Source organism: Cricetulus griseus, assembly GCF_003668045.3.
Source record: "Cricetulus griseus strain 17A/GY chromosome 1 unlocalized genomic scaffold, alternate assembly CriGri-PICRH-1.0 chr1_1, whole genome shotgun sequence".
NCBI classification, from domain to species: domain Eukaryota; kingdom Metazoa; phylum Chordata; class Mammalia; order Rodentia; family Cricetidae; genus Cricetulus; species Cricetulus griseus.
The window spans coordinates 66021493-66039791 of record NW_023276807.1 but is presented as its reverse complement, the minus strand read 5'-3'; the positions used below and the strand labels follow the sequence as shown (position 1 = coordinate 66039791).

General features: G+C 46.9%; 1 protein-coding gene across 18 annotated transcripts in view; it reads left to right on the top strand.

The window, feature by feature from the left end:
• Positions 1-446: 446 nt before the first annotated feature.
• The window catches only part of Arhgef10 (Rho guanine nucleotide exchange factor 10), a 99442-nt gene continuing 81589 nt past the window's right edge, over positions 447-18299 (top strand). For 4 of the 18 annotated variants that reach the window (XR_003479613.2, XM_027387763.2, XM_027387754.2 and 1 more), the window contains exon 1: positions 1474-1540. Coding sequence is in view for 7 of the 18 variants with exons in the window: in XM_027387763.2 (XP_027243564.1) it covers positions 1523-1540 (18 nt within the window). In the remaining 11 variants the exon portion in view is untranslated. Of the gene's footprint in view, positions 699-1454; positions 1541-16672; positions 16747-18299 lie in introns of those variants that run through there. The other 14 variants (XM_035452079.1, XM_027387760.2, XM_027387761.2 and 11 more) reach the window with 10 other exon arrangements.

Genomic DNA, 18299 nt, shown 5'->3' with positions numbered 1-18299 from the left:
ACGGTTGTCTGCTTGATTTTATTACAGAGAAGTACTTAACTACAGAGCACATTCATCGACTTTGTGGACAGTTGATGCGGAACAAATATCTCTTTGAACTCATTCAGTAGTTAGTTGAGTGGGCTTAAGAGTCTTTAAGAAGCCTGGCCTTCCCACAGCTCACATTGCTGCTATGAACCGCGTTGGCGGGAAAGGTCACAGTCCAGCAAGGGAACAAGCGTTTGCTACATGCACTAACCAGGTACCAGGTAGCACGTTGATGGTTGTTGTCTTCCTTTAGTAGTTGTTTAATGATTTGCCTCCCTTTACAATCACAAAATAAAAGTTTAAGCTCAGCAAGTTCAACTGCCCAGAAGGCCCTTCTATACTATGCAGACACTCGGAGGCCTTTTCACATCACCATGGCTCACAGTGTGATGTTCCCGGTCTCCACAGCGCCACCCTTCTAGGATCAGGCACCTGGCAGAGGCTAGCTAGGCTCTCTCCAGCTCCGCTTCCTGCTTTATCGAGTTGTGCAAGAACGCAGGTCCGGAAAACAAGAGCCTCCTGGCGACAGGCAAGCTGCGAAACGGCCTGGAGAGGTGGTGAGCTGAGGTCACTGCTGGGTCTGAATTTCTAGCTTCTGTACTTGGAAGAACCAGGAGCAGCTGACGTTGACCAGCCCGGACAGCCTAGGCAGGCAGGGCGGCTCAGGAAGGGTGGGTATGGGTACTTCAGGTTCGAAGGGTTGTCCTCCTGGTGTTCCCTGCCCACAGGAGAGGAGGTCTGCAAGGAGCAATGGATGCTGGCGACATGATGGGGTGATACCTGCTCTGCGCTCCCTGTCCATGGGACCCTAGCTAGAAAAGAGAGGTGGGCAGGAGGAGGCAGAGGCTAGAGTCACGATGGGTGTGGTATCCGCTCTGTGCCCCATGCCTAAGGGACCCAAGAAGGAAGAGTTGGGCAGGGAGAGAAGGGTCAAAGACGGGTGAGTTCGGCGCCCGCTGCCCACAGGAGCCCAGACCCGGGATCTGGAGAGAGAAGCAGATGCTGGGGTCACGATGGGTGGAGTGCTTGTCTTGTGTTCCCCGCCCGCGCCAGCGCAGCTCCCAGTGTCCCATAGAGGGCGGATGCTCGGGAGGCGTATTCTGGCCCCGCGCCACTCGCACAAGTGACTAGGCGTCTGAGGGGAAAAGCACCCACTCTGGGGCACTGAGAGCCGGTGTCCTTCTCGTGCCTTGTCTACCCCGGGCGCGCCTGGCAGGCAGCATCTCTCCCACGCGCCCAGCGGCGCGGGGCGTTGGGCTGGGGGCGGGGCGGGGAGGGGGGGCGGGTGGCCACGTGGCCTCGCAGGAATGCGCGGGCGCGAGGGCCGGGCGCGTCCGAGGAACGAGCAGGAACACTGGCCAGTGGGCACCAGACACGGCCCGCTCTGGCCAATCATGGAGAGGTGGGCGGGGTTTCCCCCGGCGGGCGGGGTGGGAGCGCATCGCGGGAGGGGCGCGCGGGGGGGCGCCGGACAACTGGCGGATGCAGTCGGCGGATGGCGCCCGGCCCCTCGGTGAGTGAGTACAGCGACCCCCTCCCCCTCCCCAGGCCGCTTGCACGAGCTGCTTCTTTGCTTTAAAAGTTGCACTTTTGCTCAGCTCCCCAAAGTATCTAAACCCCACCCAGGGACTCGCGCGCACAGTGACACAGACCGCAGCGAACAGCCATCCCCCACCCCAACTCACACAGATTCCCTGGCACAGGACAGCAAGGAACTCCGAACTTCAGTTTTAGTTGCCCCCATGCCGGCTCGTATTCCCCTTTTAGGCTCATCAGTCCCCCCCACCCCTCCCCCAGATTTAGCGGTGTCTCTGGACTCAGGGCAGCAAGAAGCACAGGTGACCCCTAGGCACAGACACAAGCAGGTTGTCTGTCAACGTTGAGGTGTCCCTAGGCATAGGTAAGGCATCATGCAGCCCTCTATTTCAGTGGGTATCCCTAGATACAGGACAATGCGAAGCCCTGCGAAGTCAATAGTGTCCATAGACACAGAGCAGTGAGCAGCCGCCTAACTTCAGTGATTGTCTGCCCTAGGTACAAAGAGCAGACAGTAGCCCTCAGCATCATGGATGTCCCATAGCCTGAGGAGAAAGCCCTAGGGCATGTGCAGCAGTGACTTGCAGTCTCTGGCCTGGAGATTTGGGCTGAATTCATGGGGTGCTGGAATTGCTTGGGAAAAGTCAGACTGGGGAGTTTGAATGGGGCTGCTTAGAATCCTAAGATCTCTTTTAGGGTGAAGGTGACTGCTGGTTTACTTTTTTGGTCACCCACTATTGCTCAATAATCAAGATTTGGTCTGGTGTGCAGTAAATATAAGCAGGTGGCTGGGCCCAGAGCACTCTGTGGGACCCCACATTTTGAATGCAGAAGAATGTTCGAACTTTTGTAAGTTTGTCAGTTCCCACAGGGCAGTAGTGTGGACTAATGCAGGGTGCATCTCAGTTACAGCTTTTGCTGGAGGAAGAGGACCTCGTGAACTCAAATGGCAGCAATCTTTCATTCTTTTCTTTGGCTGGGCCACACAGTAAGCTGTATTGCTGTGTTTAGAATCTGGGCAAGGGATAGCATTTTCTCTGCTGGATGACTTGTTTTCTTCCTTTTTCTTCTTGACTGAATCTAGGTCCTTGCACATGCAGTGTAGGTGCTGTTCACTACTGCTGAGAACTTTTTTAGGCAAATGCTGTACTGTTGAGCTACTCCTGCAACCCCACTTACTAGTAATAATCTATTTTGGCATTTGAAGGCCTACATTAGAAGGATCTTGAGCCTGAGGCCAACCTGGGCTACAATAGTGAGACCTTTCATATAAACAAGGAGGCGGGGCTGGGTGTGGTTCAGAGGTAGAAGCTTTGCCTGGCAGGCAGCAGGCTGGGTTTGATCCACAGTAAGTGCCAAATACATGAATGCGAGATAAAGTTGTGATGGCTTAAATGAGAATGCCTCCCACCTGCTCAGAATACTTGGTTCCTAGTTGGTGGTGGTGCAGTTTGGGTGGGTTTAGGAGGTATGGCCTTGAAGGAGGAAGTGTGTCCTTTGAGGTTTCAAAGCTGTGCCCCATTCCGAGTATATTCTCTTTGCTTCATGCTTGTGCCTCCAGGTGTGAGTTCCCAGCTTTCCGTTCTAGCCACCATACATGCTGCCATGCTCCCCCTCAGTGATGATGATGGACTTTCATCCCTCAGGAACCATATGCCCAAATAAACATTTTCTTCTTTAGCCTGCCTTGGTCATGGGGGTTTATCACAGCAGTAATAAAGTAACTAATAACAGATGTATCTCAAATACATGCTTACCAAAAGGTAACCTTTATTAGAAAAGATTCATGAGGTTTATACTTAGTATCTTTAAACATACACCATTCATTTCCAGCTCTAACAGCTTTCTCTTATTTCATTGGCTTCGGTATCAAACACAGGTTACCTTGTGCGAAGTCCAGAGTTAGACAGTAGTTCATGATTTCTCAGAGAGAAGAGTTGCCATATTTGGTGATGCCCATCATTTGTTAGCTTCACCATACAGACCAGTTGTTGACAAAGGGGTTTTAGCTACTGAGGGATGAGGTACAGTAAGTTATTGGAAATAACGTTTTGTTTCTGAGGGGCTTGAATTAGAACCATGTTGCCATGCTTGCACAAGTAACTTCTACTGAGCTACACCCTCAGCCCTCTTTATCTTTTAGCTTTTGGTTCCTCTAGATATATCAAATGTATTTATCAAAATACCTCTTGGGCCAGGTGGTGGTGTCACATGCCTTTAATCTCAGCACTCGGGAGGCAGAGGCAGGCGGATTTCTGTGAATTTGAGACCAGCCTGGTCTACAAGAGCTAGTTCCAGGACAGCCTCCAAAGCCACAGAGAAACCCTGTCTTCAAAAACAAAAACAAAAACAAAAAACAAAACAAACAAACAAATATCTCTTGGTATTTTGATGTGCTGCTCCTTCTGATGAGGCTAGAAGCAAGCATTGGCGGTTCTAAATGGGGAAGTTGTGGGTGGGAAGGGCTGTGTGCCTGGGCCCTGGGTTACCTGATGGAGTCACTACTAGCCCCGTGGCTATCTATCTCATCTTGGCTTGGTACTGCCCATGTGTGAAGTCACTGGGAGGCAATGTGTATAAAAATTCTCTATACCAGAAAGTGTTCTGTGTTTACCAGAGACAAGTGAGAAGGCGGCAACTGTGGCTGTTGTCATCCATAGATAATAATATAAGCCGTTTCCATAATTGGAAGAAACCCCTGATGTGTAATACATCATTCTTTAATTGCGAGACTCAGTAAGTACACAATGGAAAGTTGTGTCTGGAGATAGAGCATATTGACGTCCATTCCTGAGTACAGTTTCCTTGGGTGGAGAGGTAAATAAGCAAGGCTGTGTTAGACAGAGTGGGATACACTGTTAATTATTGTTGGGACAGAGCTACAGCTCTTGTTAGCTATGTACTCTGGAGATGTGATTGGGGACATTACCTTGGGGTGGATGTTCTAGGACAGGCAACCTGGGTTTTTTTGTTTTTTTGTTTGTTTGTTTGTTTTTGAGACAGGGTTTCTCTTTGTAGCCTTGACTGTTCTGGAACTCACTCTTTAGACCAGGCTGCTGGCCTCAAACTCACAGAGATCCTCCTGTTTCTGCCATCACTGCTCAGCTGGACAGGCGGTTTGGAAGGGTATGAAATGAATTGAGAATTGGTGGCAGGTAGTCCAAGAGTGTATCTGTGGACAGGTATCAAGGTGGTAGCCTTGACTGTGAACGGGACCTGGGCTGCAGCCTCTCTCCAGAGGCAACATCTGTAGGAACATGTGGGGTACAGTGTACCTTACTGCCCCTACCCTGAGAACACCCTCTTTCGGGCCTTCTGCCCTACCCCATTGACATTACCTTCCACAATAGCGGGGCCTGGATGCTGACTTGTGCCTCTTTCTGTGTGTGAATTTTCAAATCTTGATTATGAAACAGCAGTACTTTTTCATAGTGCTGTTGTCAGTCTCTTTCCACCTTTATGTTTCTTGTTTTTTCTTGTGTCACATTAATGTACACCTCCTAGTAGAAAGTGCTGTCTGTGGGTTGTTGTATTTTTACAAGACAATGGGGAAGAGGAGAAATGTTTTTCAACAGTTACTAGGTTTAATGCTTTTGCCTTCCATATGTCACATTCTGATACAGGAAGTGGTTTAGGCTATAAAATATAGCACAAAAAGCTGTGCAAACCCAGGTCCAGTGGCACCTACTCAGAATCACAGCCCTGGGGAGGCTGAGGCAGGATAATGTGGAGTTTGAGACTGGCTTTGACTGCATTCCAAGGCTTCGTTTTCAATCCAATGAGGAACTATGACATCATATGGAAGACCTTGTAGGGGAGCCATGGACAATCATGCCTAGTGGGTAGAGTGTGGCGCTTTCACATGGTGGTGGGCTAGCTGAGTCAATATCCTGTAGAGGAATGAGGTGCTGATTGGCCCAGGCTAGGCTATGATTGCCAGGAAGGGCAGACATGTGGGTCTGAGCTGTGATGACAAGAGCAGGAGTGACTGAAGCCCTGGACCTGTCCATGCCTTGCTGCAGAGAACCGGCTCTCATCACTGGGTGTTGTCCTGAAGGTGTGGGCTGCTTTTGACACTAAGGCTCTGTTTTCCGTTATGGGCATGACTGGTGGGTGTTACCAAGCTTCCCCCAATCCTGTGACATTTTTTGCCATGCTGGGAATTGAACCCAGGTCCTTGCACATGCTGGATGAGTGTCCTACCACCAAGCCATGGCTCCATCCTGATGTCATTTCTTTTTAAAGGAGAGCATTATGAACATTTGCCTTGAGACACAGCCCTGAAGCAAAGACTCTAGAGTTGCATGTATAGATGATGTTTGAGCTGGCGTCCTGTCTCATTAGTATGGATAATTAAGACTATATAGGAAGTCAGGGGTAGTGGCTCACATGTGGAATGCAAGCATCTGTGAGTCAAGACAGAAGGATCACTTCATATTTGAGGCCAGCCTCACTGTTAGTGACTTCTCTGTCAGCCTGGGCTACAGTGTGAAACCCTTTTTGAAACAAACAAAACAAAATAATAGAAGAAAAGACTTGGCAGAGGACAAGGAAACAAATGTTTATATTTGGGTTTCTTGTTTGTTTTGTTTTTTGTTTGTTTCAGGGTTAGGGCTTATGCCTGCTGCCCAGATCCTATGGCTACTTACTGTTTCATTCTACATTTTTTTGTTCTTTTTTTTACAAAGGTAAATGGAAACATGATTGCAGTTTGTTTTCTGGTTTTCTTTAAAGAGTATAAGAATAATGAATTGAAGCGGTCCCTGGTGCTTATCTCATTATTAGTAAACTCAGGATTGGAGGCCTAGTCTTTGGAGAGGATAAATGGTCCTGGTGTCAGCATGGTGAGGCAGTGGGCTATCCCGTAAGGCCAGGCCTTGTGTCATACAGTGGTGTTTCCACTTGGCTCCTTACGGTGATGACCATGATGACCCAATGGTGAGGACCAAGTGTGGACATGTCCAGGGGACTTCACAGCTGAGTGACTCTATCTCCGAAGGCCTGGGTTTGCGTATGAGAACCTGTGGAGTATATCTCTGCAGTGTGTGGGCCCAAGTCCTGCTAGGTAGGGGGGTTGCATGGGTGGGGTGCTGTAGAGGCCCTGCACACATAGCCTTTCTGGGTGGGCTTGGCCACTTTGTTTCTTGGTACTGGCCAGCCTTCTGGCTTCAGGAGAGAGATAAGAACATAGGTTGATGCTTTGCTGTGAAGCACTTGACTCAATAGGGGTGGAAGCAGCCCACAGTAACCAGAGTAGGAGAGCTCCAGTGAGAGAGCTCTAGTGGGTACCACCAACTCCATCAGAGAAGCGGAGTGGGAGAGCTCCGGTGGGCACCACCAGCTCCATCAGAGACACAGAGTGGGAGCTGCTCTGTGGAGCATTGTGGGAGAGGCCGTCTCTGAAGTCATGGTTGTGTGCTGTGCAGAGCAGGCCACTTTTCAGTCAGAGCCAAAGACTGACCTCTTACATCTGGTTCTGAGAATGTCAGAGGGACACAATTCTCCATTGACAGCCCAGACCCCAGGGTCTGAAGGGATGAATGCAACAAAGCCTGGGGCACTGGCCTGGACGGGGCAGATCCTCTGCTTTTAGAATAAAGTCTAGACATGCAGGATTTTGGATGATTTCATAGGAAGGAATGAAAGGTGCGGTGTTTTGCCAAGCAACAAAAGCAATTGGGAAAATAGCCATAGGTACTTGAATAGAGGAAGAGAGAATATTTTCCAGGATGTGTGGTCTCCTCAGTGATTCTCTGTGGAGGTGGGAGGGCTGTTTCTGCAAAGAGTCTCTTCCGCCCTCCACTGTGTCTAGACAGAAGGTCAGCAGAGGGTGGGGACTCTCGGTGAGACCACAGGGGAGGTGAGGAACCTGTTTGAATTTACCTGTCACTTTAGGAGATTTTCAGTTCCATACCAAGTGCATTTCACAGGTGGCTCATCTTCATGGTCCTTGGTGAGCACCCCCTTTTTATTATTTTTTCCATACAGTATATTTTGATCATGTTTTCCCCTCTCCCAACTCCACTCAGATCCTCCCCACCACCCTCCCACCCCACTTCAGGTTCTCTCTCTCTCTCTCTCTCTCTCTCTCTCTCTCTCTCTCTCTCAAAAAAAAAAGGAAAAGAAAATCAAAACAAATAAGAAACCTGTAAGACAAAAAAAAAAGTGAAACAAAGCTAAAACAATACAAACATACAAACCATAGAGTTTGTTTTGTATTGGCCAACTGCTGGGCACTCAGCCAACCCTGGAGTGCAGTTGATATGCCCAGTGACGCTCCACTGAGAAAAACTGTTTTTTCCCTTTGCCAGTAGATATCAGTTGCAAATAGCTACGTGGTTAGGTGTGGAAACCTGTGTCTACTTACCCCTCCCAATACTGGAACCCCTGTCTGGCTTGAACCTGTTCAGGCCTCCATGAATTCATATGTGCACGAGTGTTATTGTGTCTGGTTGATGCCGTTTCCTTGGAGACAGAATGACTGTTGTGAGGGGTCGCAGTAATAAGTGTAGGGTAAGAGTAACTGAAAGGCAGGACGGGCATAAAGCAGATCTGCCCATATTTTCACAAGATAGCATCACCCTGTAGGGGAGAAGGTGGAGGCAGGAAGGCCCACTCTGAGTTGGTCATAGTCATTGATCAGATGTTGGTATTGGCCAGTGGTCAGCCAGCTTTGGGAAGATGAGAAATTTTAACTATCAGCTTTGTTCAGGGATCTGGACCTGGGCCTAAATGAAAGGAGAGAGCTGGGGATGACCCCCCAGGGTTCTGTTTATCGAGAGAGGAAGAAGCCAGTAGGAGGACCAGTTGCCCAGGTTTAGATTTGTCTGTTGGGTGCCTCCCTGAGACATGAACTGGGCAGCTCCCTTCAGTGTCATTGTACTGCATGGTCTTAGGCATATAGGTGGTACTGAAGCTGCAGGTTTGTGGAATCACTCCGGGCTTGAGAGAGTTAGAAGGGGGTGCAGAGTGTGGCACCCAGAGACTTACCCAAGAGAAGTGTGCAGAAAGGGATACACGGAGCCTGTTGATCCATAGAGGTAGCCTCTGGTGACCAGGCTAGGAACAGGTTGGTGATGCCTGCATTGACAGTGTCTGAATGTTGGTAGCTGGTTTGTGGAAAGAGGAGGGTGGAGAAGGTCCTTTCTCCCAAGGGTCCTATATGAGAGTCCACACAGCCTGTTTCCCCGACATGGGAGCAGAGGAGGGGTACCCTGATCCCCTTTACAGTGACACCTGCTTATGGAAGTGGTGCAGACCCATCAGAGTAGCACTCGAGGTGCGGGGGTGGCCGTCTTCCCCCAAACCCGTGTAGTATGGGGTTTCCTCCTAACTTTCTCCACAGTTGGGTTGGAGGGGTGGGGCAGGAACAGGATGGTCTTAACCCTAGACTTCTAGACTCCTGCTAAAGGCCACCAGAGTGGCAGAGTTCCTCAGGCTGCACCTAAGTCTGAGTGTACACAGACAATGGAGGAGCGTGGACATTGCTAAAGGCTGCAGGAGGGTCACCTATGGCCTCCCAGAGTCAAGCTAGGGTCTGAAGGTCAGCTTCGGCCTCCACCATGTGATGGTCCTCCTGCCCAATCATCAGCCACACAGACTTCCTGGGGATGCTGCTGTCCTGTGGCCAGCCTCCTCCCCGGACTCCCTGCAGACCTCACCCCTATACCATGCATGGATCCCTTTGTTCCAAAAGGCCCACCTTGTCCTGAACTGGAACTCCAGGCTGTCCACTTCTGAGTCACAGCAGCCACCCGCCCCCTGGATCTTCAGCCCTCTCAGTCTGGCATGTTCCTTCCCACAGTGCCGGGTGGCTCACTTCTAGGGTCTCGGCTTCCTGGCTTGATCGCTCTGGCCCACCTGTCCTTGCTGTCTCTCCTCCCATTCAAGAAATCTTATCTGGATCCAGTGGGCCTGAGCCTCTCTTACAGCCAGATATGAGGTCTCCAAGCATGTGACAACCAGGATACCCCCTCTTCCTTGCTGGCTCCAACACATAAACGTGGAAACAGACGGCAGTCCTGGACCTTTTTGAAAGTTTGAGGAATGTATGTGTGAGATCTCTGGGCAATCCCAAGGTCAGCAGCAACTTGGGGGGGGGGCTTTCTTTCTTTTTTTATTTTAGAGTTTTAATTTATTTTATCTTACTTTATTTGTTCTTACTTATTTTTCCCCTTTTTTATTAGAAAGAAAATTATTTTACATGTCAATCCCAGGTCCCTCTCCCTCCTCTCCTCCCCTGCCCCCCCTCAACTAATGCCCTACCCATCACATACCCTTTCTGCTCCCCAGGGAAGGTGAGGCCTTCCATGAGGGGGGGGTCTTCAAAGTCTGTCATATCCTTTGGGATAGGGTCTAGGCTCAGGGAGTATACCTTCATGTGGGATGGGTTCCTAAAGTCCATTCCTATGGTAGCGATAAGTACTGATCCACTACAAGAGGTCCCATAGATTTCCAAGGTCTCCTCACTGACACCCACATTTAGGGGGTCTGGATCAGTCCCATGCTGGTTTCCCATCTATCAGTCTAGGGACCAAGAGTTCTCCCTTGTTCAAGTCAGCTGTTTCTGTGGGTTTCACCAGCCTGGTATGTACTCCTTTGCTCATCAGTCCTCCTTCTCCGCATCTGGGTTTCAGTTCAGTTCAAGGTTTAGCTGAGGGTGTCTGCTTCTATTTCCACCAGCTGCTGGATGAAGGCTATAGGATGGCATATGAATTAGTCATCAATCTAATTATCAGGAGGGGACATTTAAGGTAACCTCTCCTCTGTTGCTTAGACTGTTAGTTGGTGTCATCTTTGTAGCTCTCCAGACATTTCCCTAGTGCCTGATTTCTCTTTGAACTTATGTCTCCCTCTGTTATAGTATCCCTTATCTTGCTCTCTACTGTTCTTCCCCCAACTCAGCCTCCCTGTCCCATCATGTTTTTCTCGTCTCTCCTTCTCCCCTTCTCATTCTCCTAGTTCCCTCTCCCCTCCCCCCATGCTCCCAATTTGCTCAGGAGATCTTGTCCCTTTCCCCATCTCCAAGGGTCCATGTATGTCTCTCTTAGGGTCCTCCTTGTTTACCAGCCTCTCCAGCAGCCTGGGCTGCAGGCTGGCAATCCTTTACTCTATGTCTAAAATCCACATATGAGTGAGTACATACAATGCTGGTCTTTTTGTGATTGGGTTACCTCGCTCAGAATGTTTCTTCTAGTTCCATCCATTTGCCTGCGAATTTCAAGATTCCATTGTCTTTTTTCCCCACTGAGTAGTACTCCATTGTGTAAATGTACAACATTGTTTCTATCCATTCTTCATCTAGGTTGTTTCCAGGTTCTGGCTATTACAAATAATGCTACTATGAACATAATTGAACAGATGTCCTTGTTGTAGGAATGTGCTTCTTTTAGGTATATGCCTAAGAGTGGAATTGCTGGATCTTGTGGTAGACTCATTCCCATTTTCCTGAGGAATCACCATACAGATTTCCAAAGTGGCTGTCCAAGTTGGCACTCCCACCAGCAATGGAGAACTGTTCCCCTTTCTCCACAACCTCTTCAGCATAAACTGTCATTGGTGTTTTTGATTTTTAGCCATTCTGACAGGTGTAAGATGGTATCTCAAGAGTTGTTTTGATTTGCATTTCCCTGATGGCTAAGGACTTTGAACACTTTCTTATGTGTCTTTCAGGCGTTTTAGATTCCTCTATTGAGAATTGTCTATTTAGTTCTGTACCCCACTTTTTAATTGGATTATTTAATGTTTTGGAGACTAGCTTCTTGAGTTCTTTGTAAATTTTGGAGATCAGCCCTCTGTCGGATGTGGGTTTGGTGAATATCTTTTCCCAGTCTGTGGGCTGTCGTTTTGTCTTGCTGACTGTGTCCTTGGCCTTACAGAAGCTTCTCAGTTCCAGGAGGTCCCATTTATTAATTATGGATCTCAGTTGTCTGGTGTTATATTCAGGAAGCAGTCTCCTGTACCAATTAATTCAAGGGAATTTCCTACTTTCTCTTCTACTAAGTTCAGTGTGGCTGGGTTTATGTTGAGGTCTTTGATCCATTTGGACTTAAGTTTTGTTCGTGGCAAAAGACATGGATCTATCTGCAGTCTTCTACATGCCAGCATCCAGTTATGCCAGCACCATTTGTTGAAGATGCTTTCTTTATTCCATAGTATAAATTTTGGCTCCTTTGTCAAAAATCAGGTGTTCGTAGGTGTGTGAGTTAATATCAGGGTTTTCAAGTCAATTCCATTGGTCTATCTGTCTATTTTTGTGCCAATACCAAGCTGTTTTCAGGACTATAGCTCTATAATAGAGCTTGAAATCAGGGATGGTGATGCCTCTGGAAGTTCTTTTATTGTACAGGGTTGTTTTGGCTATCCTGGGTCTTTTGTTTTTCCATATAAAGTTGAGAATTGTTTTTTCAAGTTCTGTGAAGAATTGTGCTGGGATTTTGATGGGGATTGCATTGAATCTGTAGATTGCTTTTGGCAAGAGTGCCATTTTTACTCTGTTGATCCTACCTATCCAAGAACATGGGAATCCTTCCATTTTCTGGTATCTTTAATTTCTTTCTTTAAAGACTCAAAATTCTTGTGATACAGGTCTTTCACTTTTTTGGTTAGTGTTACCCCAAAGTATTTTGTGTTGTCTGTGGCAATTGTAAATGGTAATGTTTCTCTGATTTCTTCCTCCACAAATGTATCGTCTGTATATAGTAGGGCTACTGATTTTTTTTTTTAGTTAATCTTGTATCCTGCCACTTTGCTGAAGGTGTTTATCAGCTGTAGGAGTTCCCTGGTAGAGTTTTTCAGTTCACTTATGTAGACTATCATATCATCTGCAAACAGTGAAAGCTTGACTTCTTCCTTTCCAAGTTGTATCCCCTTGATCTCCTTTTGTTGTCTTATTGCTCTAGCTAGAACTTCAAGGACAATATTGAAGAGATATGGAGAGAGTGGACAGCCTTGTCTTGTTCCTGATTTTAGAGGAATAGCTTTGAGTTTCTCTCCATTTATTTTGATGTTGGCTGTTGGCTTACTGGATATTGTTTTTATTATGTTCATGTATGTTCCTTTTATTCCTGATCTCTCCAGGACCTTTATCATGAAGGGATGTTGGATTTTGTCAAAGGCTTTTTCAGCATCTAGTGAGATGATCATGTTGTTTTTCTTCTTCAGTTGGTTTATATGGTGGATTACATTGACAGATTTTCGAATGTTGAACCAACCCTGCATCCCAGGGATGAAGCCTACTTGATCATGGTGGATAATATATCTGATATGTTCTTGGATTCGGTTTGCCAGCATTTTATTGAGTATTTTTGCATCAATGTCCATGAGGGATATTGGTCTGTAGTTCTCTTTCTTAGTTGTGTCTTTGTGTGGCTTGGGTACCAAGGTAATTGTAGCCTCGTAAATATGAGTTTGGCAATGAACCTTCTGCTCCTATTGTGTGAAACAATTTGAGGAGTATTGGTATTAGCTCTTCTTTGAATTTCTGGTAGAATTCTGCACTGAAGCCATCTGGCCCTGGGCTTTTTTTGGTTGGGAGACTTTTGATGACTGCTTCTATTTCCTTAGAGGTTATAGGTCTGTTTAAGTTGCTTATCTGTTCTTGATTCAATTTTGGTAAGTGATATCTGTCCAGAAAATTGTCCATTTCCTTTAAATTTTCAAATTTTGTGGAGTACAGGTTTTCAAAGTATGACCTGAAGAATCTCTGGATTTCCTCAGTGTCCGTTGTTATGTAACCATTTTCATTTCTGATTTTGTTAATTTGCATGTTCTCTCTCTGCCTTTTGGTTAGTTTGGATAAAGGTTTGTCTACCTTGTTGATTTTCTCGAAGAACCAACTCTTTGTTACATTGATTCTTTGAATTGTTTTCTTTGTTTCGACTTTATTGATTTCTGCCCTCACTTTGATTATTTCCTGGCGTCTACTCCTCCGGGTGAATTTGCTTCCATTTGTTCTAGAGCTTTCAGCTGTGATGTCAACTCTCTGGTGTGACTATTCTGTAGTTTCTTCATGTGAGCACTTAGAGCTATGAACTTTCCTCTTAGTACTGCTTTCAAAGTGTCCCATAAGTTTGGGTATGTTGTGTCTTCATTTTCATTGAATTCTAGCAAGTCTTTAATGTCTTTATTTCTTCCTTGACCCAGGAATGGTGCAATTTCGTGTTGTTCAATTTCCATGAGTTGGTAGGTTTTTTGCAATTTGTGTTGTTTTTGAATTCTAACATTAAGGCATGGTGGTCTGATAAGACACAGGGGATTATTCCAATTTTTTTGTACCTGTTAAGGTTTGCTATGTTGCCAAGTATGTGGTCGATTTTTGAGAAGGTTCCATGTGATGCTGAAATGAAGGTATATTCTTGTGTGTTTGTATGCAAAGTTCTATAGATGTCTTTTAATCCCAATTGGGTCACAACTTCTGTTAGTTCCTTTGTCTCTTTGTTTAGGTTCTGTCTGGTGGTCCTGTCCGGTGGTGAGAGTGGGGTGGTAAAGTCTCCCACTATAACTGTGTGAGGTCTTATTTGTGATTTGAGTTTTAATAATGTTTCCTTTACGAATGTTGGTGCCTTTGTATTTGGGGCATAGATGTTTAGAATTGAGACTTCTTCCTGATGGATTTTTCCTGTGATGAATATGAAATGACATTCTTCATCTCTTTTGATTGATTTTAGTTTGAAGTCTAATGTATTAGATACTAGGATAGCTACCCCAGCTCGTTTCTTGGGTCCATTTTTTGGAATATTTTATCCCAACCCTTTACTCTGAGGTAATGTCTGTCTTTGAATTTGAGGTGTGTTTGTTGTATGCAGCAGAAGGATGGATTCTGTCTTCGTATCCAATCTGTTAGCCTGTGTCTTTTTATAGGCGAGTTAAGACCATTAATATTGAAGGAAATTAAGGTCCATTGAGTGTTTATTCTTGTTTGTTTTTGATTTGTTGTTGGTAGTGGTATTGTATGTATGTTTACCCTGCTTTTTCTTTTGGGTTTTTGTAAAGTGGGATTATCTATTTTTTTATGTTTTTCTGAGTGTAGTTAATTTCCTTAGGTTGGAATTTTCCTTCCAGTACTTTCTGTAGGGCTGGATTAGTGGTTTCATATTGGTTAAATCTGGTTTTGTCATGGAATATCTTGTTTTCTCCATTTATAGTGATTGAAAGTTTTGCTGGGTATAGTAGTCTGGGCTGTTATCTGTGTTCTCTCAGGGTTGGTAGAATATCTATCCAGGTCCTTCTGGCTTTCAGAGTTTCCATGGAGAAGTCCAGTGTAATTCTTATAGGTTTGCCTTTATATGTTACTTGGCCTTTTTCCCTTGCTGCTCTTAATATTCTTTTTTTATTCTATATGTTTGGTGTTTTAATTATTATGTGCTAGCGGACTTTCTTTTGTGGTCCACTCTATTTGGCGTTTTGTAGGCTTCTTGTGCTTTCATTAGCATGTCTTTCTTTAGGTTGGGCAACTTTTCTATGATTTTGTTGACTATGTTTTTTGCACCTTTGAGTTGGGTTTCTTCACCTTCTTCTATACCAATTAACCTTAGGTTTGGTCTTTTCACGGTGTCCCACATTTCCTGGATATTTTGTGTTAAGGAATTGTTGGACTTAAGATTTTCTTTGCTTGATGAATTTATTTCCTCTAGTTTATCTTCAGTGTCTGAGATTCTGTCTTCCATCTCTTTTATTGTGGGTTATACTTGCATCTGTGGTTCCTGATTGTTTATTCAGCCTTTCCACTTCCAGCATTCACTCAGTTTGTGTTTTCTTTATTGTCTCTCTTTCAGTTTTCAGGTCCTGAACTGTTTTCTTCAGCTGTTTAATTGTATTTTCTTGGCTCTCCTTGATTTCTTGTATCTTTTGGTTAGTCTTTTCTTCCATTTCTCTGAAGGATTTCTGATTTTCTCTCTTGGAGTTTCTATGATCTGCATGAAGTTGTTTTTAAGGTTGCTGTCTTCTGTTTCATCTGTGTTGGGATGTTCATGTCTTGCTGGTTTAGAGTCCCTAGACTCTGGTGGTGTCATATTGGTTTTCCTGTTGTTGGATGTGTTCTTATATTGTTGTCTTCCCATCTCTTTTTCCAGTGGGTTCAGGTGGTGTCTCTTCCTTTCCTGGTGTGTATGGGTCTGGGGGTTCTCTTCAGGTGGGTGCAATTTCCTCCGATACTCTGATGGGTCTCAAGGTGGGTGCAGGCAGGTCTGAGGCACTCGCTCTCCAGGTGGGTGAGACAGGACTAGCGCAGAGATGTCAGCAGACTCTGGGTTGCTTGGTCCTCAGGGGCCGAGTCGACTTGCCTGCAGACCCCTGGGCAAGAGTTCCCAGAGTGGGCAGGTGGAAGTTGGGCCCAAGTCAGGGGCCAAAGCAGCTCACCTCTGCACTCTCTGCACTCTGCACTCTGCACTCTGCACTCTGCACTGCCTGGGGGTGGAGTAGCCCAGTGATCCCTGCTGAGTCAGGGTCCCTGGATCCTCAGGGACTGATTCAGTCTGCCTGCAGACCCTGGGGTGGGATTTCCCAGAGTGGTCAGGTGGAAGTTGGGCCCAAGACAGGGGCCAAAGCAGCTCACCTCTGCACTCTCTGGGGGCCAGAATAGCCCAGTGATCTCAGCAGAGTCAAGGTCCCTGGGTCTTCAGGGATGGATTCAGTCTGCCTTGGAACTTTCTTTGTTTCTCCTGTGCCTCTTCTTGTCCTCATTCTACTGGTTTGGGATAGTTTACTGTGAATTCTGGCTTGTTTCCTGGTCAGGTCATGAACTTCCCATTTCTGTTCTGTACCTTCCTGGGCTAGGCCTGCCATGGATAGCCAATGACTGATGTACCATTCTGAGGGCCTCACAAGAATGCCAGAGAAAGGCTTGTTCACAGAGGCTTCCTAAGCAGCCTCCATGGGCACATACTGCGAGTTCAGATGGTCAGAGCTTATCTGGTGACTGTTACCTTCCGCAAGAGACATTCTGCTCTGTTGTTTTGAATGTAACGTCTGGTCTTCTGAACCGCATTTGCAAAGGCATTACCAGGTCAACATGAAATTAGAACTGCACAGACACTAAGATAACAGCATACAGCTTGGGTTTTGTTTAGATGACATGACTCTTTGAGACATTATTGGTTTGTATCAACAGTGGTCACAATCTGGGCGTGCATCAGGGCACCTGGCCACCAGGCAGGCTCCGAGGGAAGGTAAAGCACCATCCAGGTATGTTGATCACCAAGTTCCATGGGACCTACCCTGGATGCCTCCTCCGTTTTGACTTCCAACTCTGTTGGCATCCTCTGGGGACTGTGTGCAGAGTGTACATTGCTGAATTCTGTGAAGGAGATAATGTAGGCCAGCCAGCAGCATGGCTTAGGTGCATGGCTGGGGCTATGCTTGCAGCTTCTTGTCCTCTGCCCTCTGTAATGTCGGCTCTTGTGAGGGCAGCAGGGATCAGAAGGTGGATAGAGTGGGTCTCTCGCTGACCTGGGTTGTTTGGAGTTTGAAGGACACATGGAGTAACATGGCTGAACTCTGAAGGATATCCAAGAGCCGTCTCTGGGAGCTATGCCAGGGTATCCTGGGAGCTCAGTGGATGCAGAGGCCTGAGGCAGCCCAGGGAGCCTTTGCATAGGCTACAGCAGTTGAGACACAGACTGGCAGGGAGCCTTCCTGCTGCAGTGGTCACTGGCTTTCCCCTGTGTGCTGAGGCCATCTCCTCAGGCTTACACCAGACCAGGCCCACTGGCTGTGCTCTTCTAGCCATGGCCCAACCTTCAGCCCTTCTCAATGGGAGCCTCCACAATGTCTACTTCACCTGGACCATGTCCAGAGTTGTGTCTCATCAACCTGTGAATAGGGCTTTGTTCTTAGGAATTACTTAACACCATGTTTCATGTCAGCAAGCCCAGGTGAGTTCCTTCCTGAGAATGCATAGCCATGGACTCAGGCCGGAGCAGAGAAGGGCCTAGAGGGAGGGAGAGGGGAGGCCGAGACAGTGAAAGCATACCCAGGAACTCAGTTTGCAAGGCAAGAAAGGATAGTGTGGAAAGCACCGGGCTGGGCTGACAAGCAGCAGCAGCAGCAGCGCTGATGGCTGGGTCAGTGGGCAGTGCCAGCCATGTGAGTGGGCAGTGCAGATGGTGGGGGTCACTGGCTGGGTCAGCTGGCAGTGCTGATGGTGGGGGTCACTGGCTGGTACTGGCTGAGTGGGCAGTTCTGGCTGCAGGAATTGTCAGCTGCTTTTCTCTACCTGAGCAGTTGCAGGTGGTTTGATTTGGCCCACAGATGGCTGTTGGGACGAGAGCTTGCTGACAGCTGGAGACAGGAGTCAGCTGGACACTGTTTACATGTGTTTTAAGTATTCTAAAGTCCACGCAGTAAGATCTAGAAGATGTCTACAGGTGAACAGCCTTGCACACAGTGTGCCTGTAGGTGTGTACCTGTCTCAAATCCCCAACAGCTAAGTAGCAACTTTATTGCTTTCAAGAAGGGTGTTTGCCACCTGCCACTGGTGAACTCACAGGCCAGCAGAAAGAGCGCAGAGATGCACAGAACCAATGCAGGGTGGCTTTGCTCTTCTCTAGAGCCCCCATGCGCTTCTCCCTGCTATAGTTTCTAGCTGGCCTCTGTTTCTTACTGGTGCTAAGTGATGGCATCAGACTGTAGTTATCTCATGACACTTTCAGAGTTGCCCAGTGGCCACTCTCATTTCTTCAGTCCCATTCTTTCTGGACTACAGAGTTCGAAAGTACTTACTGACTGCTCTCAGCTGC